This window comes from Notolepis coatsorum (genome assembly GCF_963971535.1).
Source record: "Notolepis coatsorum genome assembly, chromosome: 16".
Lineage (NCBI taxonomy): Eukaryota > Metazoa > Chordata > Actinopteri > Aulopiformes > Paralepididae > Notolepis > Notolepis coatsorum.
The window spans coordinates 28,268,418-28,291,608 of NC_140180.1; the positions used below are offsets into that span (position 1 = coordinate 28,268,418).

At 38.9% G+C, this 23,191-nt stretch overlaps 1 protein-coding gene across 1 annotated transcript in view; it reads left to right on the forward strand.

The window, feature by feature from the left end:
* The window catches only part of fstl5 (follistatin-like 5), a 302,534-nt gene extending 281,059 nt beyond the window's left edge, over positions 1-21,475 (forward strand). The window contains exons 12-15 of the mRNA XM_084331655.1: positions 647-796; positions 10,226-10,333; positions 11,493-11,617; positions 19,785-21,475. Of these exons, the coding sequence (XP_084187781.1) occupies positions 647-796; positions 10,226-10,333; positions 11,493-11,617; positions 19,785-20,487 (1,086 nt within the window). The 3' untranslated portion in view covers positions 20,488-21,475. The remainder of the gene's footprint in view (positions 1-646; positions 797-10,225; positions 10,334-11,492; positions 11,618-19,784) is intronic.
* Positions 21,476-23,191: the final 1,716 nt, after the last annotated feature.

Here is a 23,191-nt window from a genome sequence, read left to right on the forward strand (position 1 = left end):
TGGTCCGCAGGCTGAGGAGAGAGAGACTTTCTGCAGGCTTTGCAGAGCGGATTATGGAAGGACAAATGGGAGCCATTACATAGCGTGTGCAGGCCATGGCAGAGCATGTGCATCTACACAGCCAAGATAACACAGCAGACTCTGAGGTTGTCTATAAAAACACTAATTGTAAACAGCAGGGAGGTCTGGGGGAATAAATATTGTTTATTTTTTTTGTTATGTGACTAAGTTTGCTGTATTATACAATACAATATCTGAGTATTCTGACCGAAAGTCCTACAGTATATATTATGCCTTCAAATCCCATTGTATTAAGGGTACCTCGCCGTTCACCCCTAACTACAACCTAAAGATAACCTCTGAGTAAAGTATAATATATAGCTACATTTTATATGTATTATGTACATTAGCTACTGTACCAAAGGGAATAAGGATTGTTTATTTTTGTTATGAACAAATGTTGCTGTCTTATACAATACATAGAGTAACTGAACACTGTGTGTGTGTGTGTGTGTGTGTGTGTGTGTGTGTGTGTGTGTGTGTGTGTGTGTGTGTGTGTGTGTGTGTGTGTGTGTGTGTGTGTGTGTGTGTGTGTGTGTGTGTGTGTGTGTGTGTGTGTGTATTTTCTTTTGTGTGTTCTTCTCAGGAGGAAGTGTGCCCCATGGCAGAGGGAGAGGCGGTTCAGAGGTGTGTGTGGTCATCCGCGGTCAACGTCAAGGACAAGTTTATTTATGTGACGCAGCCAGACTTGGGCCGCGTGCTCATAGTGGACGTCCGGTCTCAGAAGGCCGTCCAGGTAATTCTCTGAGAGGAAATTGAAGAACCAAGTTCACACATCCTTTCTGAGAGATCCGCCGTTTCCACAAATAATTCTTGTGCCTTGAAAAACGGTGATTCTTTCAAAAGGGATTCAAATGCCTGATGTGTTATCTTCACCAATATTCCCCACTCCTTCGCTTTGCTTGTCTTTCAGAAATGCTGTCATGTCCGAATTTCTTTTGCAAATTACAAAGTCGCTGAAACACATCATAATATTTACAGAAGTCAATACATCACCACGAAATGTGATTGATCTCCTGAATGGAGAACACAAGAAAAGAGCTCCTTCGACTCAGGATTAATTTTGACACAGAACACTGTCAGAAATGCAATTATCCGAGAGGAAAAAAAGATTGGTTGGAGGGGCACTAAGTTTCTTCCAAACCGTATTTCTTTGATACAGACAATAATTCAAATTGAGGGCTGGTACGCTGGATGCATTAACTCTCTGTTGTGTCTATAGATTTTCCGAGGGGTTAGATTTGTTTCAAATGTAGCCAACTGTCTTTAGTGTCAGAAGTTGAAACACTCATAATTACTAACCTATACAAAATGGCAGTGGCTGGCTAAATTATATTAAAGCAGAGGACGGAACTCGTCATCATTTTCACCTAAGACGTTGTTTATAAACCCAACTCTTACCTCTTAACATGCAACGGCCCACATGTGGGCCCTCTTGAGGACATTTTGCAGAACCGCGTGACACGCCACTTTGGAGACATCTAGCGGCTCGGATGTGCATATTTTTTAATACAATATATAGATCGAATTAAAGCGCTATTTGTCCATGTTGATTGCCGTTTCAGGCGACAAAATCCGTTCAGCGGTTCTCGAGTTGCGCCAAAGTCTTTAGCAGACTTTAAAAAAATTTGAATACCACTCCCGACTCCCAAGGCTCTACATCTGTCAATCATTCAGAGATCTCCAAGATTATTGGACAGGGTTGGAACCAATGAGTGTAGCTTTCCAATAATACCCCATGTGGGGATGAGCGAATCAGGGATCTAGGTGAAAAGGTCACAAGCGAAAACAGGAAGTAAAAAATGCGCTGAATGCATTTGACTCTATGAGAAAATAGAAACCTGCAGACCTTTTTTTTCACATTTGACCAAAATCGCTCTATATCACAAATTTCGGAACAGATCTTTATGAAATTTGGACCTGTACTACACAATACTTCAGGCTATACAAATCTCTTTGGAAATATACTTTTGGATAATGTTCAGACCTATATTACTCTATTTCATTAGCACTAAACGTTCATTTGCATGCATGTGCTATAAGTATAACGTATAGTATTTTGGTTTGCAAAAAATTTATGCAGTCCTCAAAAACTAAAACTAAAATGGCCACTTTTGGGGGCCCTGCCACGCTGGGAACGGGATATGGCTATGTGCTGCCACGCATTAAAACAATGGGGTCAGTCACCTTATTTGCAGGGCTATAACTATATTCTATAACTATATTCTATATTATAGCTATGGATGCAATACTATGGCCCATTTGACATCGAGTATCTATCATTCAAGATGTGAAAAATAAAGAATTTTTCCATCCATACATTCCCGCTTTATACCGTGGTGAATATAAGTATGGTTTTAAAGCAGTTTAGGGTAATTCCGGGGAGGCTATGGCATTTCATCCCTATACACCCTAAAATAAAAAATACAAATGCATATGATAGGTATATAATGTTCCATCATGAATGCATGAAAGGGGGGGGGGGGTCGTATCTGATTAATTGATTGTCAATAACGGCATTCGTTAGTACAATGCCGTAAGCTGATCAGGGCGATGGCAATGAAAACAAGGCACAATCAAGCTGAAATTGACGTTAAATTGCTCATACCTGTGGCCGGTGGGATTCCAAAAAGAATATTCCAATTATTTGATTGCCATCTGGTAGATCGTATGTCCATTTGCCTCACGACATAACCCACCACAGCATAATGAATCGGGGGTCTCGAAAGCGATTCAATGCGATCGGGTGAAGCCCTTCATCCAGGTTACTAGAAAAGTCCGGCCGGAGGCATTTCATCAACGCACAGCCCCATACACAGAGTCTCAAAGGAAGTGCAACATCGGCCCCATACCACCAGGCGGCGGTATTGGACTTTTGCGATCTCAGACTCATCCCCTATGGTAACACCAGCCTTCCTGGATGAATACTGAATGGAAATAGCGAATAAAAGAAATAACGATCAAATAACAAGTATACTCGTTGTTGGCGTGAATGAGTTAAGAGGTTAACACTAACTGTAACCTTAACTTCAGACCTCACACTAGGGCTGAGCCCAAACGTTCGAACGTTTGCCATTCGAATTCTAAATCAACATTTGAATTGTTTTTTTATTATAAAAAATAAAGATTTTAATAAAAGAAATTAAATATTTTTTTCTATTCATTCTGTTTAAACCAATGGGGTTTTTCTTCACAGCTCCAGATAAATATTAGGCTACACTAATATTATAGTATAAAAAAAACTGATGAGTTATATGCATTAAAGAAAGTTGATTTAATTGATTTAGTTGGGGTGGGGCTTCTCCCTGTGCTGGGTCTGGGGCTGGAAAGTAAAAAAATAAAAAGACTCATTTAATCAGATTAATCACTTTATTCAAATTGAGGCTTTAGTTTGAGGATATTTATATATATATAAAAAGATAAATAAATAAGTTATAATTTTAAATTATTATTATTATTATTATTATTAAAAAACCCGGACGAAGTTTGAATCCCAAAACAGGCTTCAGGGACAGCCTTACCTCACACCGAACCCTAACCTATATAATAATATTAATATAATATATTACATTATAATATATACATTTTATATATATCACACAACACAATTTCCTATATAAAAAATGGTGATGTGTGAAGATATTGTCTGCTTTAATGTGCAGCACTGCTGCCAAACGTCTTGCTGGTCGAGGACTTGGCAGCATATCACTCCTACTCTATTCTAAGGACAATCCATGAACATATATCAAATATTAATCTTACCATTAATTGTTGATAAATAAATGTGGTCAGAAACATATTTTAGGTTCAACTTAAGCCGCCATCTTGTACACATGCATTTTTCCAATATCTTTTCACACACACATGCACATACATATAAGGTGTTATTATTACATTACATGGATTGTGGCTGCAATTCTGAATAACTCATTTCAAGAGGGAGGGTTCTTGTCACAGCTGAACTGCAGATGCACAGTGCACACGATCTCTGAGTAACATGAATAATAGCTAGCTACATGTGACATCCTCTATGTATTATATAGCTACATGTGACATCCTCTATGTATTATATAGCTACATGTGACATCCTCTATGTATTATATAGCTACATGTGACATCCTCTATGTATTATATAGCTACATGTGACATCCTCTATGTATTATATAGCTACATGTGACATCATCTATGTATTATATAGCTACATGTGACATCCTCTATGTATTATATAGCTACATGTGACATCCTCTATGTATTATATAGCTACATGTGACATCCTGTATGTATTATATAGCTACATGTGACATCCTCTATGTATTATATAGCTACATGTGACATTATGTATGTATTATATAACTACATGTGACATCCTGTATGTATTATATAGCTACATGTGACATTCTGTATGTATTATATAGCTACATGTGACATATTGTATGTATTATAACGCTACATGTGACATATTGTATGTATTAGCTAAGCTCCAGGCCATCAGGGAAAACCCCACCCATCCACTATACACAGACTTGGCTGACAGGAGGAGCATGTTCAGTGCTAGGCTCACACTACCCAAATGCAGCACTGAACGGCACAGGAAGTCCTTCATTCCAACAGCCATCAGACTATATAATGCATCACTGTGCCTCACTGCATCACTGAGCACAGAGCGGCAGCTCAATAGTGGCAGGAGGACGCGACTAGCGGCCTCCAGGCTCCACAACAGGGGGCAGCGACGGCTGCCAGACATTGATCTAAGTCTTATTGGAACCCAAGGAGGACAATACACTACCTAAAGCATACTGCACCTAGTTACACTGAATACTGGAATATATAGTTCATATTTCATTTAGTTAGATTTAGATTTAAATTATAATTATATTGACCAAATTGTTTACCCCATGCTCAGTATGCTCAGTATATTCTTACTGTATTTATTTCTGTATATATTATTTCATTTCATTTATCCTATTTTATTTTACTCTACTCTTATCCTAGGCAACTTGATTTGATTTGTGTTATTATTCTAATTTGTGACCTGTCCTGTCTAAATGTTTAAATGTTGAGCGATTTGCAGTGTCTAATTTCCCACGGGATAATAAAAGTATTTCTATTCTATTCTATTCTATTCTATTCTATTCTATTCATTCTATTCATGTATTATAAAGATACATGGGACATATTGTATGTATTATACAGCTACATGTGACATATTGTATGTATTATACAGCTACATGTGACATATTGTATGAATTATATAGCTACATGTGACATTATGTATGTATTATATAGCTACATGTGACATCATGTATTATATAGCTACATGTGACATTCTGTATGTATTATATAGCTACATGTGACATTATGTATGTATTATATAGCTACATGTGACATTCTGTATGTATTATATAGCTACATGTGACATTATGTATGTATTATATAGCTACATGTGACATTATGTATGTATTATATAGCTACATGTGACATCATGTATTATATAGCTACATGTGACATTCTGTATGTATTATATACAGTAGCTGCATGTGACATCATGTATTATATAGCTACATGTGACATCATGTATGTATTATATACAGTAGATGCATGTGACATCATGTATGTATTATATACAGTAGCTACATGTGACATTCTGTGTGTATTATATAGCAACATGTGACATTCTGTATGTATTATATACAGTAGCTGCATGTGACATCATGTATTATATAGCTACATGTGACATCATGTATGTATTATATACAGTAGCTACATGTGACATCATGTATGTATTATATACAGTAGCTGCATGTGACATCATGTATTATATAGCTACATGTGACATCATGTATGTATTATATACAGTAGCTACATGTGACCTTCTGTATGTATTATATAGCTACATGTGACCTTCTGTATGTATTATATACAGTAGCTACATGTGACATCCTGTATGTATTATATAGCTACATGTGACATTATGTATGTATTATATAGCTACATGTGACATCCTGTATGTATTATATAGCTACATGTGACATTATGTATGTATTATATAGCTACATGTGACATCCTGTATGTATTATATAGCTACATGTGACCTTCTGTATGTATTATATAGCTACATGTGACATTCTGTATGTATTATATACAGTAGCTACATGTTACATCCTGTATGTATTATATAGCTACATGTGGCATCCTGTATGTATTATATAGCTACATGTGACATCCTGTATGTATTATATAGCTACATGTGGCATCCTGTATGTATTATATAGCTACATGTGACATCCTGTATGTATTATATAGCTACATGTGGCATCCTGTATGTATTATATAGCTACATGTGACATTCTGTATGTATTATATAGCTACATGTGGCATCCTGTATGTATTATATAGCTACATGTGGCATATTGTATGCATGTATAATAATTGGCATAGGAGGGTAGTTTTGAGCATGGTATCAGTACTGTAGGTGCCTGTGTGCAGTGGAGAGAACAGATCCACTGATCCTGGAATTGATGAAACTCCTGGGATTGCAGCTGAGGTCACAGTGTCTGCTTTCAGCTGGTGTACCTCCCTGGGGCTGCCGGTGAGCAGGTTGCTGTCCTGGAGACTGTCACATGCTCATTATCCAATCACCTGGTGGTTTAGCTTCATTGCATTATATTAGCAGATGCTAATTAACCACCTGAACCACTCCTGTCTCCTGGCTGCTAAGAAATAATGGTGTTTTCTTGGTTTCCATACTCTCCATTTCCCATTTTAAATGCAGTCCCTTAGACTTTCAATGTGTTTAATAAATGGCGAATATACAATATGTCACATGTAGCTATATAATACATACAGAATGTCACATGTAGCTATATAATACATACACAATGTCACATGTAGCTATATAATACATACAGGACGTCATGTTATAATACATACATAATGTCACATGTAGCTATATAATACATAAAGAATGTCACATGTAGCTATATAATACATACACAATGTCACATGTAGCTATATAATACATACAGGATGTCATGTTATACAGATACAGCACTCAAAACTCAAACCTCTCATGCCTCTCTACCACTCTCTACCACTCCTCTATTGTTCTTGACCGGGCCAGATTTCACACCTCCACTTCCTCCCACAGGCTGGGCAGATTTTCATCTTACATTTTTATTCGTCCCAAATGTCCCAGCCCCATCAGATTTCTTAGCTTTTTTCACTGTTTACTTATCATGCATTGCAACACTAATATATGGTCAGTACCCCAAGTCAGACTGCCCATATACAAATTATTTTGGGGGTCTGAGGGCAGTAGCCCCCGACCCCCTCCCTGGGGAAGCACTTAAGTTAACTACCCTCCCTTTGTTCCCCCAGCCAACACCCCCGGAAAATTAACACCTGAGTAGACTTAAGTGGCACACAAGCAGCAACAAGCAGCAGACAGGCAGCAGAATTGGTTTGATTTTTGAGCGCTGCGTCTGTAATACATACATAATGTCACATGTAGGTATATAATACATAAAGAATGTCACATGATGTCACATGTAGCTATATAATACATACATAATGTCACTTTTGTTTATAATTCCTTATTTTTTTCTTTTTTTAATGTTTTTCTTTTAATGTTTTTTTTATTTGTTGCTATGATTGTTTGGTTCGACGGAACAAGATATCGTGAGTTGTTTGGAGAAATATGGAGAATAACATGTCCAAAAATTTACTTTTTCATTCATTCATTCATTCATTCATTCATTCATTCATTCATTCATTCATTCATTCATTCATTCATTCATTCATTCATTCATTCTTTTTCATTCATTAATTCACATGTAGCTATATAATACATACATAATGTTACATGTAGCTATATAATACATACAGAATGTCACATGTTGCTATATAATACATACAGAATGTCACATGTAGCTACATAATACATACAGAATGTTACATGTAGCTATATAATACATACAGAATGTCACATGTAGCTATATAATACATACACAATGTCACATGTAGCTATATAATACATAGGATGTCACATGTAGCTACATAATACATACAGAATGTTATAGCTATATATTATACATGTTACTCAGAGATCATGGCTATTGTGGATCTGCAGTTCAGCTTTTTTATCTTGCTAACAATGAATTGATTTGTGTCTGCTTTTGGAAGTCATTAATCCTTGACATAACCGGAATGTCTCCTGTTGTTTTTGAAATGTTTGTCAAAATGTTGTCATTTGTCATTTTTGACACAGCCACGATCACTGCATCAAGTACATGAGCACATTGGTTGAGGCTCTCGCTAATCCTCCTAAGCGACAGACAGAAGTTGTTAGTTGATCAGGGGAAAAAACATTCACACCTGTTTTCTCCTCCGAGTACAAGCTCAGAGATTAGTTATGATTCAGCGGATATTCTCATCTCACAAGCGATAAACCCCTCAAGAGCTGTTCTCTCTCACAGTAACACGATATATATATATTTTTTACTGCAAAGCAGCCTAGGTAAACAATACCATTACGGTTTCATTGTAAATCAAACACGGCATCATGGGGGAAACAAGCCCAGCCGCCTCATGTTACTGACAACCACTCCGCTTTTCTAGAACCAACACAATCGAACATCTTTGTGTCGTTCTGCTACACTGGAGTTTATTTTTTAGCCCAACTCGTTAAACTGTGAATCACTCAGTTGGACATACTGTATCTCACGGGAGCCCCTTCTCCGTCACGTGTGACTCGTTCTCTGTGCTGAACACCGCAGCCTGCAGTGTCAGGGAACGGGTACAGATTGAAAGCGATAACGTCAGTGTGGCAAAGCGGTCGTCTCTTGTCACCACTTTGACTTGATGCTCAAAACAACTCATACATAAAATAAAATGCTTCTGTCTTGTTAAAAGAGGACCCTCTCCCTTGTCAGCCCTGACGCATTAGCCTGCAGGGAGGTTTCCATATTAAACTGCACTTGAAGACGTCTTTATTTGTAGCACATTGCTACATCGTCATGCAGCCATTTTGTATGTATTATATAGCGACATGTGATCTTTTGTATGTATTATATACAGTAGCCACTAGCCACATGCAATATTTTGTATGTATTATGTAGCTACATGTGACATTTTGTATGTATTATATACAGTAGCCACATGTGATATTTTGTATGTATTATATAGCTACTGTACATGTGGCATTATGTACGTATTATATAGCTACTGTACTGTACATGTGACATTATGTATGTATTATATAGCTACATGTGACATTCTGTATGTATTATAAAGCTGCATGTGACATTATGTATGTATTATATACAGTAGCCACATGTGATATTCTGTATGTATTATATAGCGACATGTGACATTATATATGTATTATATAGCAACATGTGACATTCTGCATGTATTATAAAGCTACATGTGACATCCTGTATGTATTATATAGCTACATGTGACATTCTGTATGTATTATATACAGTAGCCACATGTGATGTTCTGTATGTATTATATAGCGACATGTGACATTATATATGTATTATATAGCAACATGTGACATACTGTATGTATTATAAAGTGACATCCTGTATGTATTATATAGCTACATGTGACAATCTGTATGTATTATATACAGTAGCCACATGTGATATTCTGTATGTATTATATAGCGACATGTGACATTATATATGTATTATATAGTGACATGTGACATTATGTATATATTATATAGCGACATGTGACATTATGTATATATTATATAGCTACATGTGATATCGTCATGCAGCGAACACACAAATGCGACATTGTCGACAGGACATTTTCTTTTTTTGGGTCGCTGATGAAATGTCCTCTCTGCGCTTGACCCATGCCGTCTTCCTTCCCCGCAATGGCAGCCTGGGAGCAGACATGGGTCGCGGTGTGGGGCCTCCCCCGGGGACCAATCCAAGTGCTCCTGTCCGTCTTCTTCAGGGACGTGACAGCGTTAGCGATCTGTTCTGCATGTTTTTCCAACCACTGCACCACCTTGCCGCCACGGCAATGCCAAAATGACACGCCAACGCCATGCGTTGCACATCAAAGGGGGCGTGTTAAAATGTTTTTGTTTTTTCTTGGATGTCGTTCCTGTCGTCTCTAAAGAGTTGTATTTCATCTGCTCTTCCAGACGGTCGGTACGGACCCTTATCCTGTGAAGCTCCACTATGACAAGTCCCACGACCAGGTGTGGGTGCTGAGTTGGGGCAGTCCGGAGAAGGACACCCCTACTCTTCAGGTAATTGAATGAATTATAACTCCCATTGCATTTGTTAGGGTATTCTGATGTGATTTCCCCAACCGTTCATTTATTTTTCATTTTGTTAAGTTAATGTGTTATGCCTGTATTTTTTACTGTTGTGAAGCACTTTGAACTGCAACCTCTGTATGAAAAGTGCTATACAAATAAAGTTATTATTATTATTATTATTAAAGGAATGGTTCATTATTATGTACTCGCCCACCCATGTTAGTGGAAACTCAATTGTCAACAACTCAAGTGTGTATGTCCACAACATAGTAGAGTTAGCGGCCGCAGCTACATCTAGGCATTCTCCAAAACAATGCTAATACCCTGGCTCTCTTCTGAGTTCCAAAGGTCATAAAAATGCACAAACATCCATGCAGAGGCTGTGTACCCACGCACTTTTGAAATGGGGAGTTGCAGTGAAGGCTGTTTGTGCTCCATACTGATGGAAATAATGCTTTTTTAGAGTCACTGTGCAATCGCTCGGCTACTGAACACTTTGAAAAAGCTGCACAAGCCCTTTTGAGGTATTAGATTTCTATGCCCTTTGGACCCCGTATATTAGCATTGTTTTGGGGAAGGCTTAAATGTAGCTGCAGTAATTAACTCTCTGGGTATTATGTTGACGTACAAACTTCAATTGAGTCTCCACTGACATGGGGGTGAGTACATTCATTAATTCAGTAAATTTTTTAGTGAACCATTCCTTTAAGTAAAAAATAACAATTTGAAGGTTATCTTTCAGTGGTTGATATGGTAATGACACAATTTATTTAAATTTCAGTAAATTCAACAGCAGTTTCAATACATTCCCAAAGAAATGGCACCATAGTTAGTGGAACAATAGCTTGGGTGCGTAGAAATCAACCGTGCTAGAATGTTGTTGCAGGTGCCATTGTTGCACAATTAAAACAAACCCAGCCCTGCACACTTTTACACAGAAGCAGAGTCTGCACACGCTTCCACACATGTGAGCACCCTCAGAGGCCAGCACCCTCAGAGGCCAGCACCCTCAGAGGCCAGCACCCTCAGACTCCAGCACCCTCAGACGCCAACACCTTCCTGCCGTGATGCGGTGTCAGAAGTGATACAGGCAAACTGAATAATCCAGAGCGCTCATGTTAAATACCCCACCCTCCTCTCCTGTTAGGTGATCAACCAGGCCAGTGGAAGTATGTCCCACCACACTGTCCACACCCAGCCAGTCGGCAGACGCTTTGATAAGGTGGATGATTTCTTCATCCCTGCCGCTAGCCTCATCGTTAATCACATCAGGTAAGTCAATTCATGTGTTTGCATTGTGTCTGTGAGTGTTAAGAGTGTGTACGTGTGTGTGTAAATAGTAAATGGACTGCATTTATATAGCGTGTTCATCCAAAGCACTTTACAACGTATGCCTCACATTCACCCATTCACTCCCACATTCACACACCGACGGTGGAGGCGACCATGCAAGGTGCCAACCTGCTCATCGGGAGCAGTTAGAGGTTAAGTGTCTTGCTCAAGGACACTTTGACATGCTGCCGAGAGGAGCCGGAATCTAACCAGGAACCTTCCGATTTTGATTTGATTTTGATTTTTTTTTGAACAATGCTAATTACCAGATGACCGTTCTTCCTCCTGAGCCACTGTCGCCCCATGTGTGCGACTGTGCGTGTGTGTGTCCGTGTGTGTGTGGGTGTGTTTTTGACGACGAAAGAACTGCTGTTTAACCCCCCCTCCCACTCATAGGAAGCAGGGCAGCTATAGGGTGCCTGTTGAACCCTGCTCAACAGCAGCAAAGAGCAGACATATGCGGTGCACATCGATTCTGCCGTTGCGGATTTGACAAGTCATAAGACACTGACACACAGGCATAATTTTCTATACAGAATGCTGGCTTTGCTGCTTGGCTGGAGTCATGGTGAACCAGAGCAGGCAGGAGGTCTGGACGATTTAAAGACGTCAACGGTCTCCTGGAGAGGGTGTAATTAGGCCCTCCAAGACCCGCCTGGAGGATCCCTGCAGAAACATGGCCATGTGAAAGGCATGTGCTATTTCGAAAATATACAAACATCATTTCTGTACCAAAGTCACTGGGATGATGAAAACATTATTCATTGTTTAGTTTAATCTCAGGAAACGTATGTTATTTGATGTTGAACACTACTGTAATTATTCCAGACCGCATGTTGACAACAGATTGTCCATGTTTGTTCCTGTTTCCAGCAATTGTGAGATTAAAATGCGATAAAATATGTTATTTTAGAATGGGGCATCTCTATATGGAAATAGATGTATTTAATTGACAGAATAAGCCCTTGGAGACCTAGCGTTTCATTTCAGAGGAGGTTCTGCAACATAAAAACACAATACAGAGACAATTGACAACAGCAAAAAACAACAACAACAACAACAACAACAACAACAACAACATTATCAACATCAACAGTACAAAAACAATAAACATAACTTATATAACTATATAAAGTATTTTTAAATATACCAAATTAGGTTAAAGATCATAAATGATTTTACCAATTTCCGAGGAAACTTTTGGAACAGAAAAGAAAAGATCATTTGAAATGTCTTCTTTGTCCAGACAGCAGCACTTGTCCTTGAGCGAGACACTCCTGGGCCCTGTTCCTCATACCTGGCTAACTGAGTTAGCCGGATAATTTTCAGCATAGCTTGACTTAAGCCAGAACTTTCCGTTCCCCAACGTCGGATTGTCTAAATCAACATGGTAATAGATCAGAAAGTTTGAACCTGCTCCAGAGCAGGGTTTAGTTCAGTTAGCTGGATAAACCATGGCCACACCCTCGCAAAGAAATCCCAGCTCGCTTCCTGAAATAATTCTCACAGGCTAGATCCCATTTATACCATTCTGAATTATGTTTTTGTGCTTCGTTCTTCTAGAGGGGTCTTTTGAAATGTAAAATAATATACCTAAAATGCTGATAATAAATCATATTCAGCCTATAGATTTACTTTGTCCTAAATAATGCATGTCATATTTATACGGATACGGCGCTCGGAGTCGCGATACACACTGCATGTGGTTATTTTAATAACGGCGCATTGCAAATGTGAATCCCGCAGGGATATTTTTAATGAATGAAACCTATCGGCGTTTGGCTCTGATTAGTTTCATATTCTCGGCTGTGGATGTATTTGCTTAACGGAGCGCCCGGATTGTGTTTCATTCAATCATAAATTGAAGTGTCTATGCGTGGACTGTGGATTATGAATTACGAGGAATCTGAATATGTGGATTGTTGAATTGTATCACTGTCACTCACACGTTATTGTGATATTGTAACTGGGATTAAAATGTCTGATGAGATGCGCTGTTTGGCGGATTTGAGAAATTGAATGAGCCGTTGACATTAATGCATTTGAGAAAATGCATTTATCTGTTCAAGCACTGTTATCTGATGATGAACATGTGGCACTGGTATAAACCAAAGGTTAATCAATTCAATGCATGTATGGATGATGTCCGAAACAGATTAAAACCTGATTAATAGTGAAACTGTATATAGCCTCCCTCCAAGCCTCTCTGACACGTTATTTCGGGTCGCGCCTTGAAACTTTGGGAACCATGTATTTATATATAAAGTACATGATACCAGTTTGCAGTGAATCCACAGCTAAAGAGATTGGTTTTATCGGGTATCACAGTAGCCAAAAAGCTGATCGCATCACGCTGGTTTCAACCGGAAAAAATGTGCCGTAAAGTTTGGTTTCTTACATATCTCGATGTAATTTACTATGAAATATCTACAGCAAGAATTCTGGGTCTCAATGAATCCAAAATGTCAATGTGGTTAGAAGTGGTGGAGAGAATAAAAGCTAGCTTATAATGGTAGTGTCTGGTTAGGTGCGAGGGATAGTGGAGGTACTTCTCAAGGTGGGGTCCGGGAGGGGGGGTTTCGAGCTGAGCATATGTATGTAGGTTTTTTTTTTTAGATAACAGGTATTATGGGTATATCTTATATAAAACAACTAACCAAAATGTGATCTCATTGGATGTGCCCTGACAATTAATGCTTGTATATCTTATCGTGTGTTGTCATGTTTGTTTATATGTTTGTTTTAAAAAAGAATAAAAAAAAAATAAAATACAAAAGTACATGATACCTAAGCCGAGCGCATACAGTACAGATATCCTCAAAAGTATCTATTAATTCGTATCAATTAGATACACTTTGGGCTTGTTTGTATCTACTTATTCTGAAAGAGTTGAACTAATTATTTTCGCTAGCAATAGAGCTCACTTTCGATTATTCATTCCATTAAGCCTACTGCCAGCAGGGACATTTAAAGAAATATAATCTGATTGATTGGGGTAATGAGGGATTTAACATTAGCCTATAGATTATGCATTTAACTTGTCGGCGAGGCTCTTGAGCTGTACTGTATTGTACACATTCTGCAAGCTGTTAATAAAGTTTTAAATCAATCAATCAATCAATGCCGTTAGAAAATCAGGATTTCTGCGATCGACATCTGCTGTCTTTTCAGGTGAGGCGGCCGCGCGCAATTATCCTGAGTATAAAGTCTGGTTCGAATTAACGAGACTGAATCAGCGTTCGAGGAACAGGGAAATCGCGGATTCAAACATCGGGTTAATTGTATCTGGATAATGGGACTTTTGATCGACTTAGTTGAACCAGGTACGGGGAATAGGGCCCTGATGAGCAGATTGGCACGTTGTCGCCATCGGTGTGTGAATGTGTGAATTAATGGGTGAATGTGAGCCATAGGTTGTAAAGCGCTTTGGATAAAAGCTCTATACAATGCAGTCCATTTACCAATGCAGTCCATTTAGAGTGTCTAAGAGTGTATGTTCATACGTAGGTATGGTTCTAACAGCCGCTGCAGATCACAGGGTTCATTGAAGTAAAGTATACACTTAGAGATGAACTAAAGCCAATGGAAGTGTCTCCTAGTACAGTATATATATATATATATGTTTTAAAGCTGGTCTATACGATTGTAGAGCGAGTCTCAATTTTAAAATCCAAAAATCCAGCTGCCGGAGCTGCGCTTGGGATTTTCTAAATAAGAGTATCGATATGAACCAATCTTTTTGCGATGCATCGATCCTATTGGATCATTGATAATTAGATTGATGTATCGTCCCACCCCTACTAGGATGTCACCTGGCCTGGATCTGTCAGCTGTAATGATATGCACTGTAGATTGTCACCTGGCCCGGCTCTGTCAGCTTTGGCGAGACTTAGACAGGATTGGCAGTAGAGGCTGCGCTGTGGGCCACAATGTTTTTTTATTACTAACTGTAAGCCAGCTTACTGTACATAACAGCTCAAAGAAATGTGCCATTTGTATGTTGGGGAGAGAGACTGCATCAGTATTCCAAGAAACGGCAAATGTAACTGTAGCTTTTTAGATGGGGTGTACCGTGTATGCATGCTCTACAAAGAAATGCATGTATTTGACTGTATGCGTATGGTGCATTTGAATGAATGAATGAATGAATGAATGAAGTTTATTTTTCGGTCTTGTTTACAGACAAATCAAACACACCCGTGCAGACTTACATTTTTTTTTTTTTTTTTTTTATAAATCACAAATGTACATATTCAAGGCAAGGTCAAACACAAAATCCAAAATCAACGACCGAAAAAAAGGAATAGGCTGAAGCACGTGCTTATTTTTGCCTATCCTTTACAAATTCAACGAAATATATTTTAATATAAGACAGAAAAACTTAAAATATGCTGCAAGATATAATAAAAAATAAAAAAAATTAAATGTTTGATGTTTTACTCAAAACTGTGAGTATGGTACATTTGAGTATGGTACATTAGAGTATGGTACATTTGAGTATGGTACATTTGAGCATGATACATTTTAGTATGGTACATTTGAGTATGGTACATTTGAGTATGGTACATTTGAGTATGGTACATTTGAGTGATACACATTTGAGTATGATACATTCGAGTATGGTTGTGGCCAGGCAGTCACTGCTCCGGAAGGTTGGAGACCTCCTCCTTGAAGTGGATGGCTGCCTAATACACCCTACCCCAGAAGTTCGCAACCTGGGCGTCATACTGGACTCCACCCTCTCCTTTCATTCCCACATAAAAACAATAACCAAATCAGCTTTTTTCCATCTCAGGAACATTTCTCGACTCCGGCCATCTCTCCCCGACTCCATAGCAGAGACTCTCATCCACGCTTTCGTCACCTCCTGTCTTGACTATGCAAACTCTGTCCTCATAGGGCTACCCAGTAATGCCCTGAACAGGCTACAATATGTGCAAAATTCTGCTGCCAGGGTTCTCACCCGCACCAAGTCCTGGCACCACATCACCCCCACCCTCATCCACCTCCACTGGCTTCCAGTCAAGTCCCGCATCAATTTCAAGATCCTCCTCATCACCTACAAAACCCTTCACTCCCTTGCCCCCCGGTACCTAGCTGACCTCCTCCATCCCTACATCCCGCCCCGGAGGCTACGGTCCTCTGACTCCGGTCTCCTCTCCATCCCCACCACCAACATGCAGACTGTTGGTGCCAGAGCCTTCTCTGTGGCCGCACCCACCCTCTGGAACTCACTCCCTCCAAACATCCGTAGTGCTACTGTACATCCCTGCACTCCTTCAAATCCCAACTCAAAACCCACCTTTTCACCAAATTTCTTTCTTTCTTTCTTTCTTTCTTTCTTTCTTTCTTTCTTTCTTTCTTTCTTTCTTTCTTTCTTTCTTTCTTTCTTTCTTTCTTTCTTTCTTTCTTTCTTTCTTTCTTTCTTTCTTTCTTTCTTTCCTTTTGATTATTATTTTGTTGTTATGTTGTTTCCTGTCCCCCTCCCTTAGCTGTTAAGCGCTTTGGGTCTCCTGAAAGGCGCTATATAAATTTAAGATATTATTATTATTATTATTATTATTATTATTATTATTATTATTATTATTATTATTATTATTATTATTATTATTATTATTATGATTATTATTATTATTATTATTGTTATTGTTATTATTATTATTATTATTATTATTGTTATTATTATTATTATTATTATTATTATTATTATTATTATTATTATTATTATTATTATTATTATTATTATTATTATTATTATTATTATTATTATTATTATTATTATTATTATTATTATTATTATTATTATTATTATACATTCAAGTATGCTAGATTCGAGTATGGTACATTTGAGTATGGTACATTTGAGCATGGTACATTTGAGCATGATACATTCAAGTATGATACATTTGAGTATGGTACATTTGAGTATGTTTCAAGTTCAAGTTTCTTTAATAGTTGTCATACAGAAGTACAGAATACTTTTATACGAAATGCTTCTTACTGTTACGCTCCAGAGACTGTGCTAGACAAGATAAGTATGAAATAAAATAGTATAGCATGTAAAATAGAAGTAAAAATTGAGGTCACAGTGTTCAGTATAGACATATGTACAATGTTTGATGCAGAATAGAAGTAACTGAGTTACCATACAATATACAATATACTATGCACTAATATACAATACTATATAGTGCAAAGCAGAAATGGGATGAGGTACAATTTAGGTACAATTTACAGTAAGGTGTACGAGTTGTAGTGCAAATCCTTTACCAATAAATAAATAAAGTGTGTTTAGGTGATCTAAAGTGTGGAGAGTGGGTGCTGCAGTGTGTTGTTTGTTTAAAGTGAGTGTGTGTGTGTGGGTGTGTGTGCTGTGTGCATTTGATGGTTGTTGCATAGTGTTTATTGTTCGTTGAGCAGCCTGATGGCCTGGGGATAGAAGCTTCTTCTGAGTCTTTCTGTGCTCGCCTTGAGACTCCGGTATCGCTTGCCTGACCGCAGCAGTTCAAAGAGGCAGTTGTTCTGGTGGCTGGAGTCCTTGATGATTCTCTTAGCCTTACCCCTGCACCGCTTGTTGTAAATGTTCTGGAGGGTGGGAAGCCCCCCTCCAATTGTGCGTTCGGCTGATCAAATGATACATTTCAGTATGGTACATTGGAGTATGATACATTTGAGTATGACACATTTGAGTATGACCCATTTGAGTATGGTACATTTGAGCATGATACATTTGAGTATGATACATTTGAGTATGATATCTTCAGTATGGCACATTTGAGTATGATACATTTGAGTATGATACATTTGAGTATGATACCTTTGAGTATGGTACTTTAAGCATGGTACATTTGAGCATGGTACATTTGAGTATGGTACATTTGAGTATGGTACATTAGATTAGAGTATGGTACATTAGAGTATGGTACATTTGACCATGGTACATTTGAGTATGGTACATTACATTATTGCATATTCTGCAATTCACAGGGTTGTTAAACATGGATTTGTTAACGACAATTTGTATTTCTCCCGCCATACCCTTTAAAGCACAACTTCTTCAGGGGTTGACATTCATTAAAAACGTTGACTTACAGTTAGGGATGTGCAAGGATATCCAGTTAGCCGTTAACTATACTAGTCATTTTAATTTAACCGGATATCCATTCTGCCCTGTTTCCCAGTTTGAGGAGGAAAAACATTGTCCTACTATTCTTAAGACTGTGCTATTAACAAAAGCCACCTGGTTGTTCTCGGGAAAAGTGTTCCCGTAGAGTTTGTCCTATTAATTCCCCTCTTCAAATTACACAAAGCCAACTTAGTTGTTCCCATGTGACGGTCAGAGGTCTGGGCCCCGGCCACGTCATTACAAACCAATTCAATACTGTGCGGCGCATGACTTCACAGGCCACATAATGTGCTACATCACTTTCAAACAGACATTTTCTGTCCACATGAACAGCCAGCGGGGTGTTAAAAATGGAATAGAAGAAGATGAATTATGGAAAGATTGAAGTGCATGTCAGCATTGATCAATTGGCATTCAGATTTAATTGAGGCTTGTCAGCCCCCTTGCATATTCTTCCTCACTCCACTTCAGAGGGTGAATTGCAATACGCTATCAGCCTTTAGGTTCTTCTATTGTGTAGTATTTTTTTGTGACGCATACCCACATATAAATCTATTATAATTCTATTATGGCTAAAGTGCCAAGCGGATGACTTTGACCTGCCATGATAATATGCCTCATCCGGGACCGTAACAAGATGGCTGTTGAAATGGTTGACTGGAATCCCTCCACTTCCTCTCAAAACTCAATACTGATTATTTTCTTTGAGGAGCCAAATTGTACAGTTAATAGAGCCTTGTCTCCATTTAGCCTTTAGAAAGTGCAAATAGAAGTCCCTGTCACTGTCCCTTTTGTGTGAAGTAAATTAAAGCACATTATTTAACCTTGTAAATAAGAAGTTACAACATTTCATCTCAGCAAGTGGTCCAAAAAGAATTAGGGACGTTGGCGCAAACTTTCTCTGTTGTCCAATTCCACGTGTAATTATCATTATAATTGTCATCTTGACTGGTATTTTTACTTTTCTCTGCCCCCCCCCAGATTCGGCATTATTCTCCACCGGAATGAGCCTGCGCTCCACAAGATTGACCTGGAGACGACGTCCTACGTGAAGAACATCAGTCTACGGGAGTACAGCTGCGTCCCTAAGTCCGTGGCGTACACCCACCTGGGTGGATACTACTTTGTCGACTGCAAGCCGGACTCCACGGGGGCCGCCCAGCCGCAGCTCATAGTGGACAGTGTGACGGATGCCGTGATCGGACAAAACGGCGACGTCACCGGAACCCCGTACGTGTCCCCCGACGGTCACTATTTGATTACCGTGGACGACCGCAACGGCCTGATGAGGATCCAGACCGTCACAGTGTGGGGGGAGATCGGCGACCCTTTTGACATCCACACCAACCTGCACCTGTCGGACCTCGCCTTCCAGCCCTCCTTCACAGAAGTCCACCAGTACAATGTGTTCGGCAGCTCCGGCCATCAGACGGACGCCCTCTTTGTGGAGCTGAGCACCGGCAACGTCAAGATGATCAAGAGCTTGAAAGAGGCCATCAAGTCTACGGAGTGGCCCTGGAGCGTTAGGAACCGCGTAATGACGGGCAGTGGACTGTTTGGACAGTACCTGGTGACCCCGTCCAGAGAGTCCCTCTTCATCCTGGACGGACGACTCAACAAGCTCAACTGTGAGATTACCGACGTACCCAAAGGCAATGTGGTGGTGTGGGTTGGTGAGTCGTAGGCGAAAGGCATCGTGACCCTATGGTATTTTTCTTAAAAGGTACTGTTGCACTGAATTTGGTTGCAGATGTTTCATTTTCGGGGGCTTGATGTAAAATGTAAGTGATTCTATACCCAAATTGGACGAGGGACCGTCATCCAAAAAAACGATTGAGAAAAGAGCAATTTATTGCCGTTGTCTTCAAGCCAGATCAAAATCTGTTTTTCAACCGGGTGGTTTGACTCTTTTGTCAACTTAGCGTTGCTTGCCAGTATCTCTTTTTTTGTTGCAGGAATTTATATAATGATACTGGGAATAGGTGCAAAGTCTCCTAAACTAAATCTGATGGAATGTTTGGTTGTATTGTAGATCAGCACCAAAAAAAGGATGAATTACATGTTATAGTGAATCAAAACACAATGTATGTCTCAATTATCTTGTGTTCGTTTAGTTTCCCTTATTTCCACTTTTCTTTTTCCTGTGCCTTCAAGGAAAACACACTCTAAAAGGAAAAACAGGCTCCGTAAAAGGAATTAGTTTAATTATCTCCATTTTGACTACACCAGATTACACCTCCGCCTTTGACCCTCCGTCACAAAGGAGTTTCGTGGAATAATCCCTCTCTCTCTCTCCTGTCTTTATCTCTGATCAAGTTGAGCCATCAGTCTAATTAAAAAGAGCCCTCGCTGAGATGGCGTCCCTTTTGAAGTGGAGATTGAAAGATTGAGTGGTTTATTAAAAAGTGTGCGCTGAGAAACCTTGGATCTCAACACATAACCAACAGTGAACGTTTTTTTCTCTCCAAAATTCAAAATCGATGAAATTGTTTGTTAAATTGTCTTCGTTTTCAGATGTCGTAATGTGGAATGAAATAATTTCAAAATGTCCCTCAGCAACAAGTCAATGGGGGCAAGTGTGTGTGTGTGTGCGTGTGCATGTGCGTGCGCGCGTGTGTGTGTGTGTGTGTGTGTGTGTGTGTGTGTGTGTGTGTGTGTGTGTGTGTGGAGAATCCCATCATAATTCTAATATCCCTGGTCCCCGAAATGCAGCCTAGTATACAATAGAATGTATTGTGGAACCCCATGCATTGTGTTTGAAATGGATGTTTAATGTGAAATAACGTTTGAATAGATGACTCGGGAGACGGGAGTGGGTAGTCGAGGGTCTAGAGTATAGAGGGTCTTTGAGCAGAGAGTAGGCTTTGAATATGAGCCACACACAACTCCTTTTTGAATGATACTACCTGTAGGTGCATACTATAGCTGGAAGAATCTTGTCCTTAACACAATACCTGGCAGGAACGTGGCACGACCTTTCCCCCCTAGAATGGACACATTCTATGCATTCTCACCATAGCACTTGTATGACAAACACGATGAGGAACTGTAATTTCAATTTAGCTAAAATTTTATATGGACTTGTGATGTTATTATATACAGAACAGGGCCGGTTGTGTTATGTTTCCATTGGTATATTTCTTGATTTTGTTTTAAAAAAAAAATCTAAAATGTCTTTTTGTTTTCTATCTTGTTTTGTTTATCATCACCCCTTAAAGCCCACTGTAACACTGATGACCTGTGAATTTATCTCTATCGTATTCTGTACATAACAGCTGACTGTGAGTCCATTAAGATTGTAGTTTCCGCTCACATTAATTATTTTCCATTGAACACAGAGCACCCTCCTTTTTAAGAAATGAAAAGTGTCATTTTCATTTTAGCCATCCTGTACCAAGCACATTGTGATGTCACCCACTGGCACTGCCCCCACCTCCATATATAGCCATGATGTCCATGTTGTTCATGTCAATTGAGGCTCCATATAGCCGTATGTTCATTCATGTGATTGTTATTTATTTAGAGAAAACACTGCTTGTCATTTTACCCAACAAAATAAAGCCTATACCATAAACATATCTGTAAGCTGGTTTGGTTGTTCACTTTCAGTATTGTGCAATGTGATCCCCTCTAGGACTGGAAGGTATACCACATATACAGTCATGGATCCATGCAAAGGTATGGATTTGTACTATACCGTCGCCCACGATATATACATATCGTTAGCCTCATAGCATAATTGTATATATAGTATATAGTTCCCTGGTAATTGTATTACAAGATAAAGACATACAAAATATGTCAATACAGATCCTTCTATTCTCAATGAGGGAAAAGGGGTAGAGATGCTGCTAAACCATTTTCAGTATTTTATGGAACAATTTGGTGAGGATAAACACACAGCTATACAAATTGTTATTCAATATGGAAATATATAAAAGTACATCTAATAGGGACCTTTAACAGCAAGTGGTGTCTAAAAATGTATGAGGAAAAAAATCTCAAAGCTTTAAAAAACAAACAATGAAACAACTACTCTGCATTGTAATAATAATAATAATGGCTTGGATTTATATAGCGCTCTTCATGACACCCAGAGCGCTTCACTAATAGTGCCCATTAACTGGAGTCCTGAGTAGAGACAGCCAGCACTGACAGTCAAAATATTATCTACCTTCAGGAGCTCCAATAACAGAACTAAACCAAAAGTAATGAATTCATACACAGTTTACCTGGGCTGCAATAGCACCAAAACAATAAATTAATAAATCATGTCCTCAATATTATGGGTACTTTAACTAAATAAAGTAATTACGTTGTACATTTCCAAATACTCCACTCCCACCACATCAGCACTAAGACCTACCGTGGCTTGAGGTAGTGTTTTG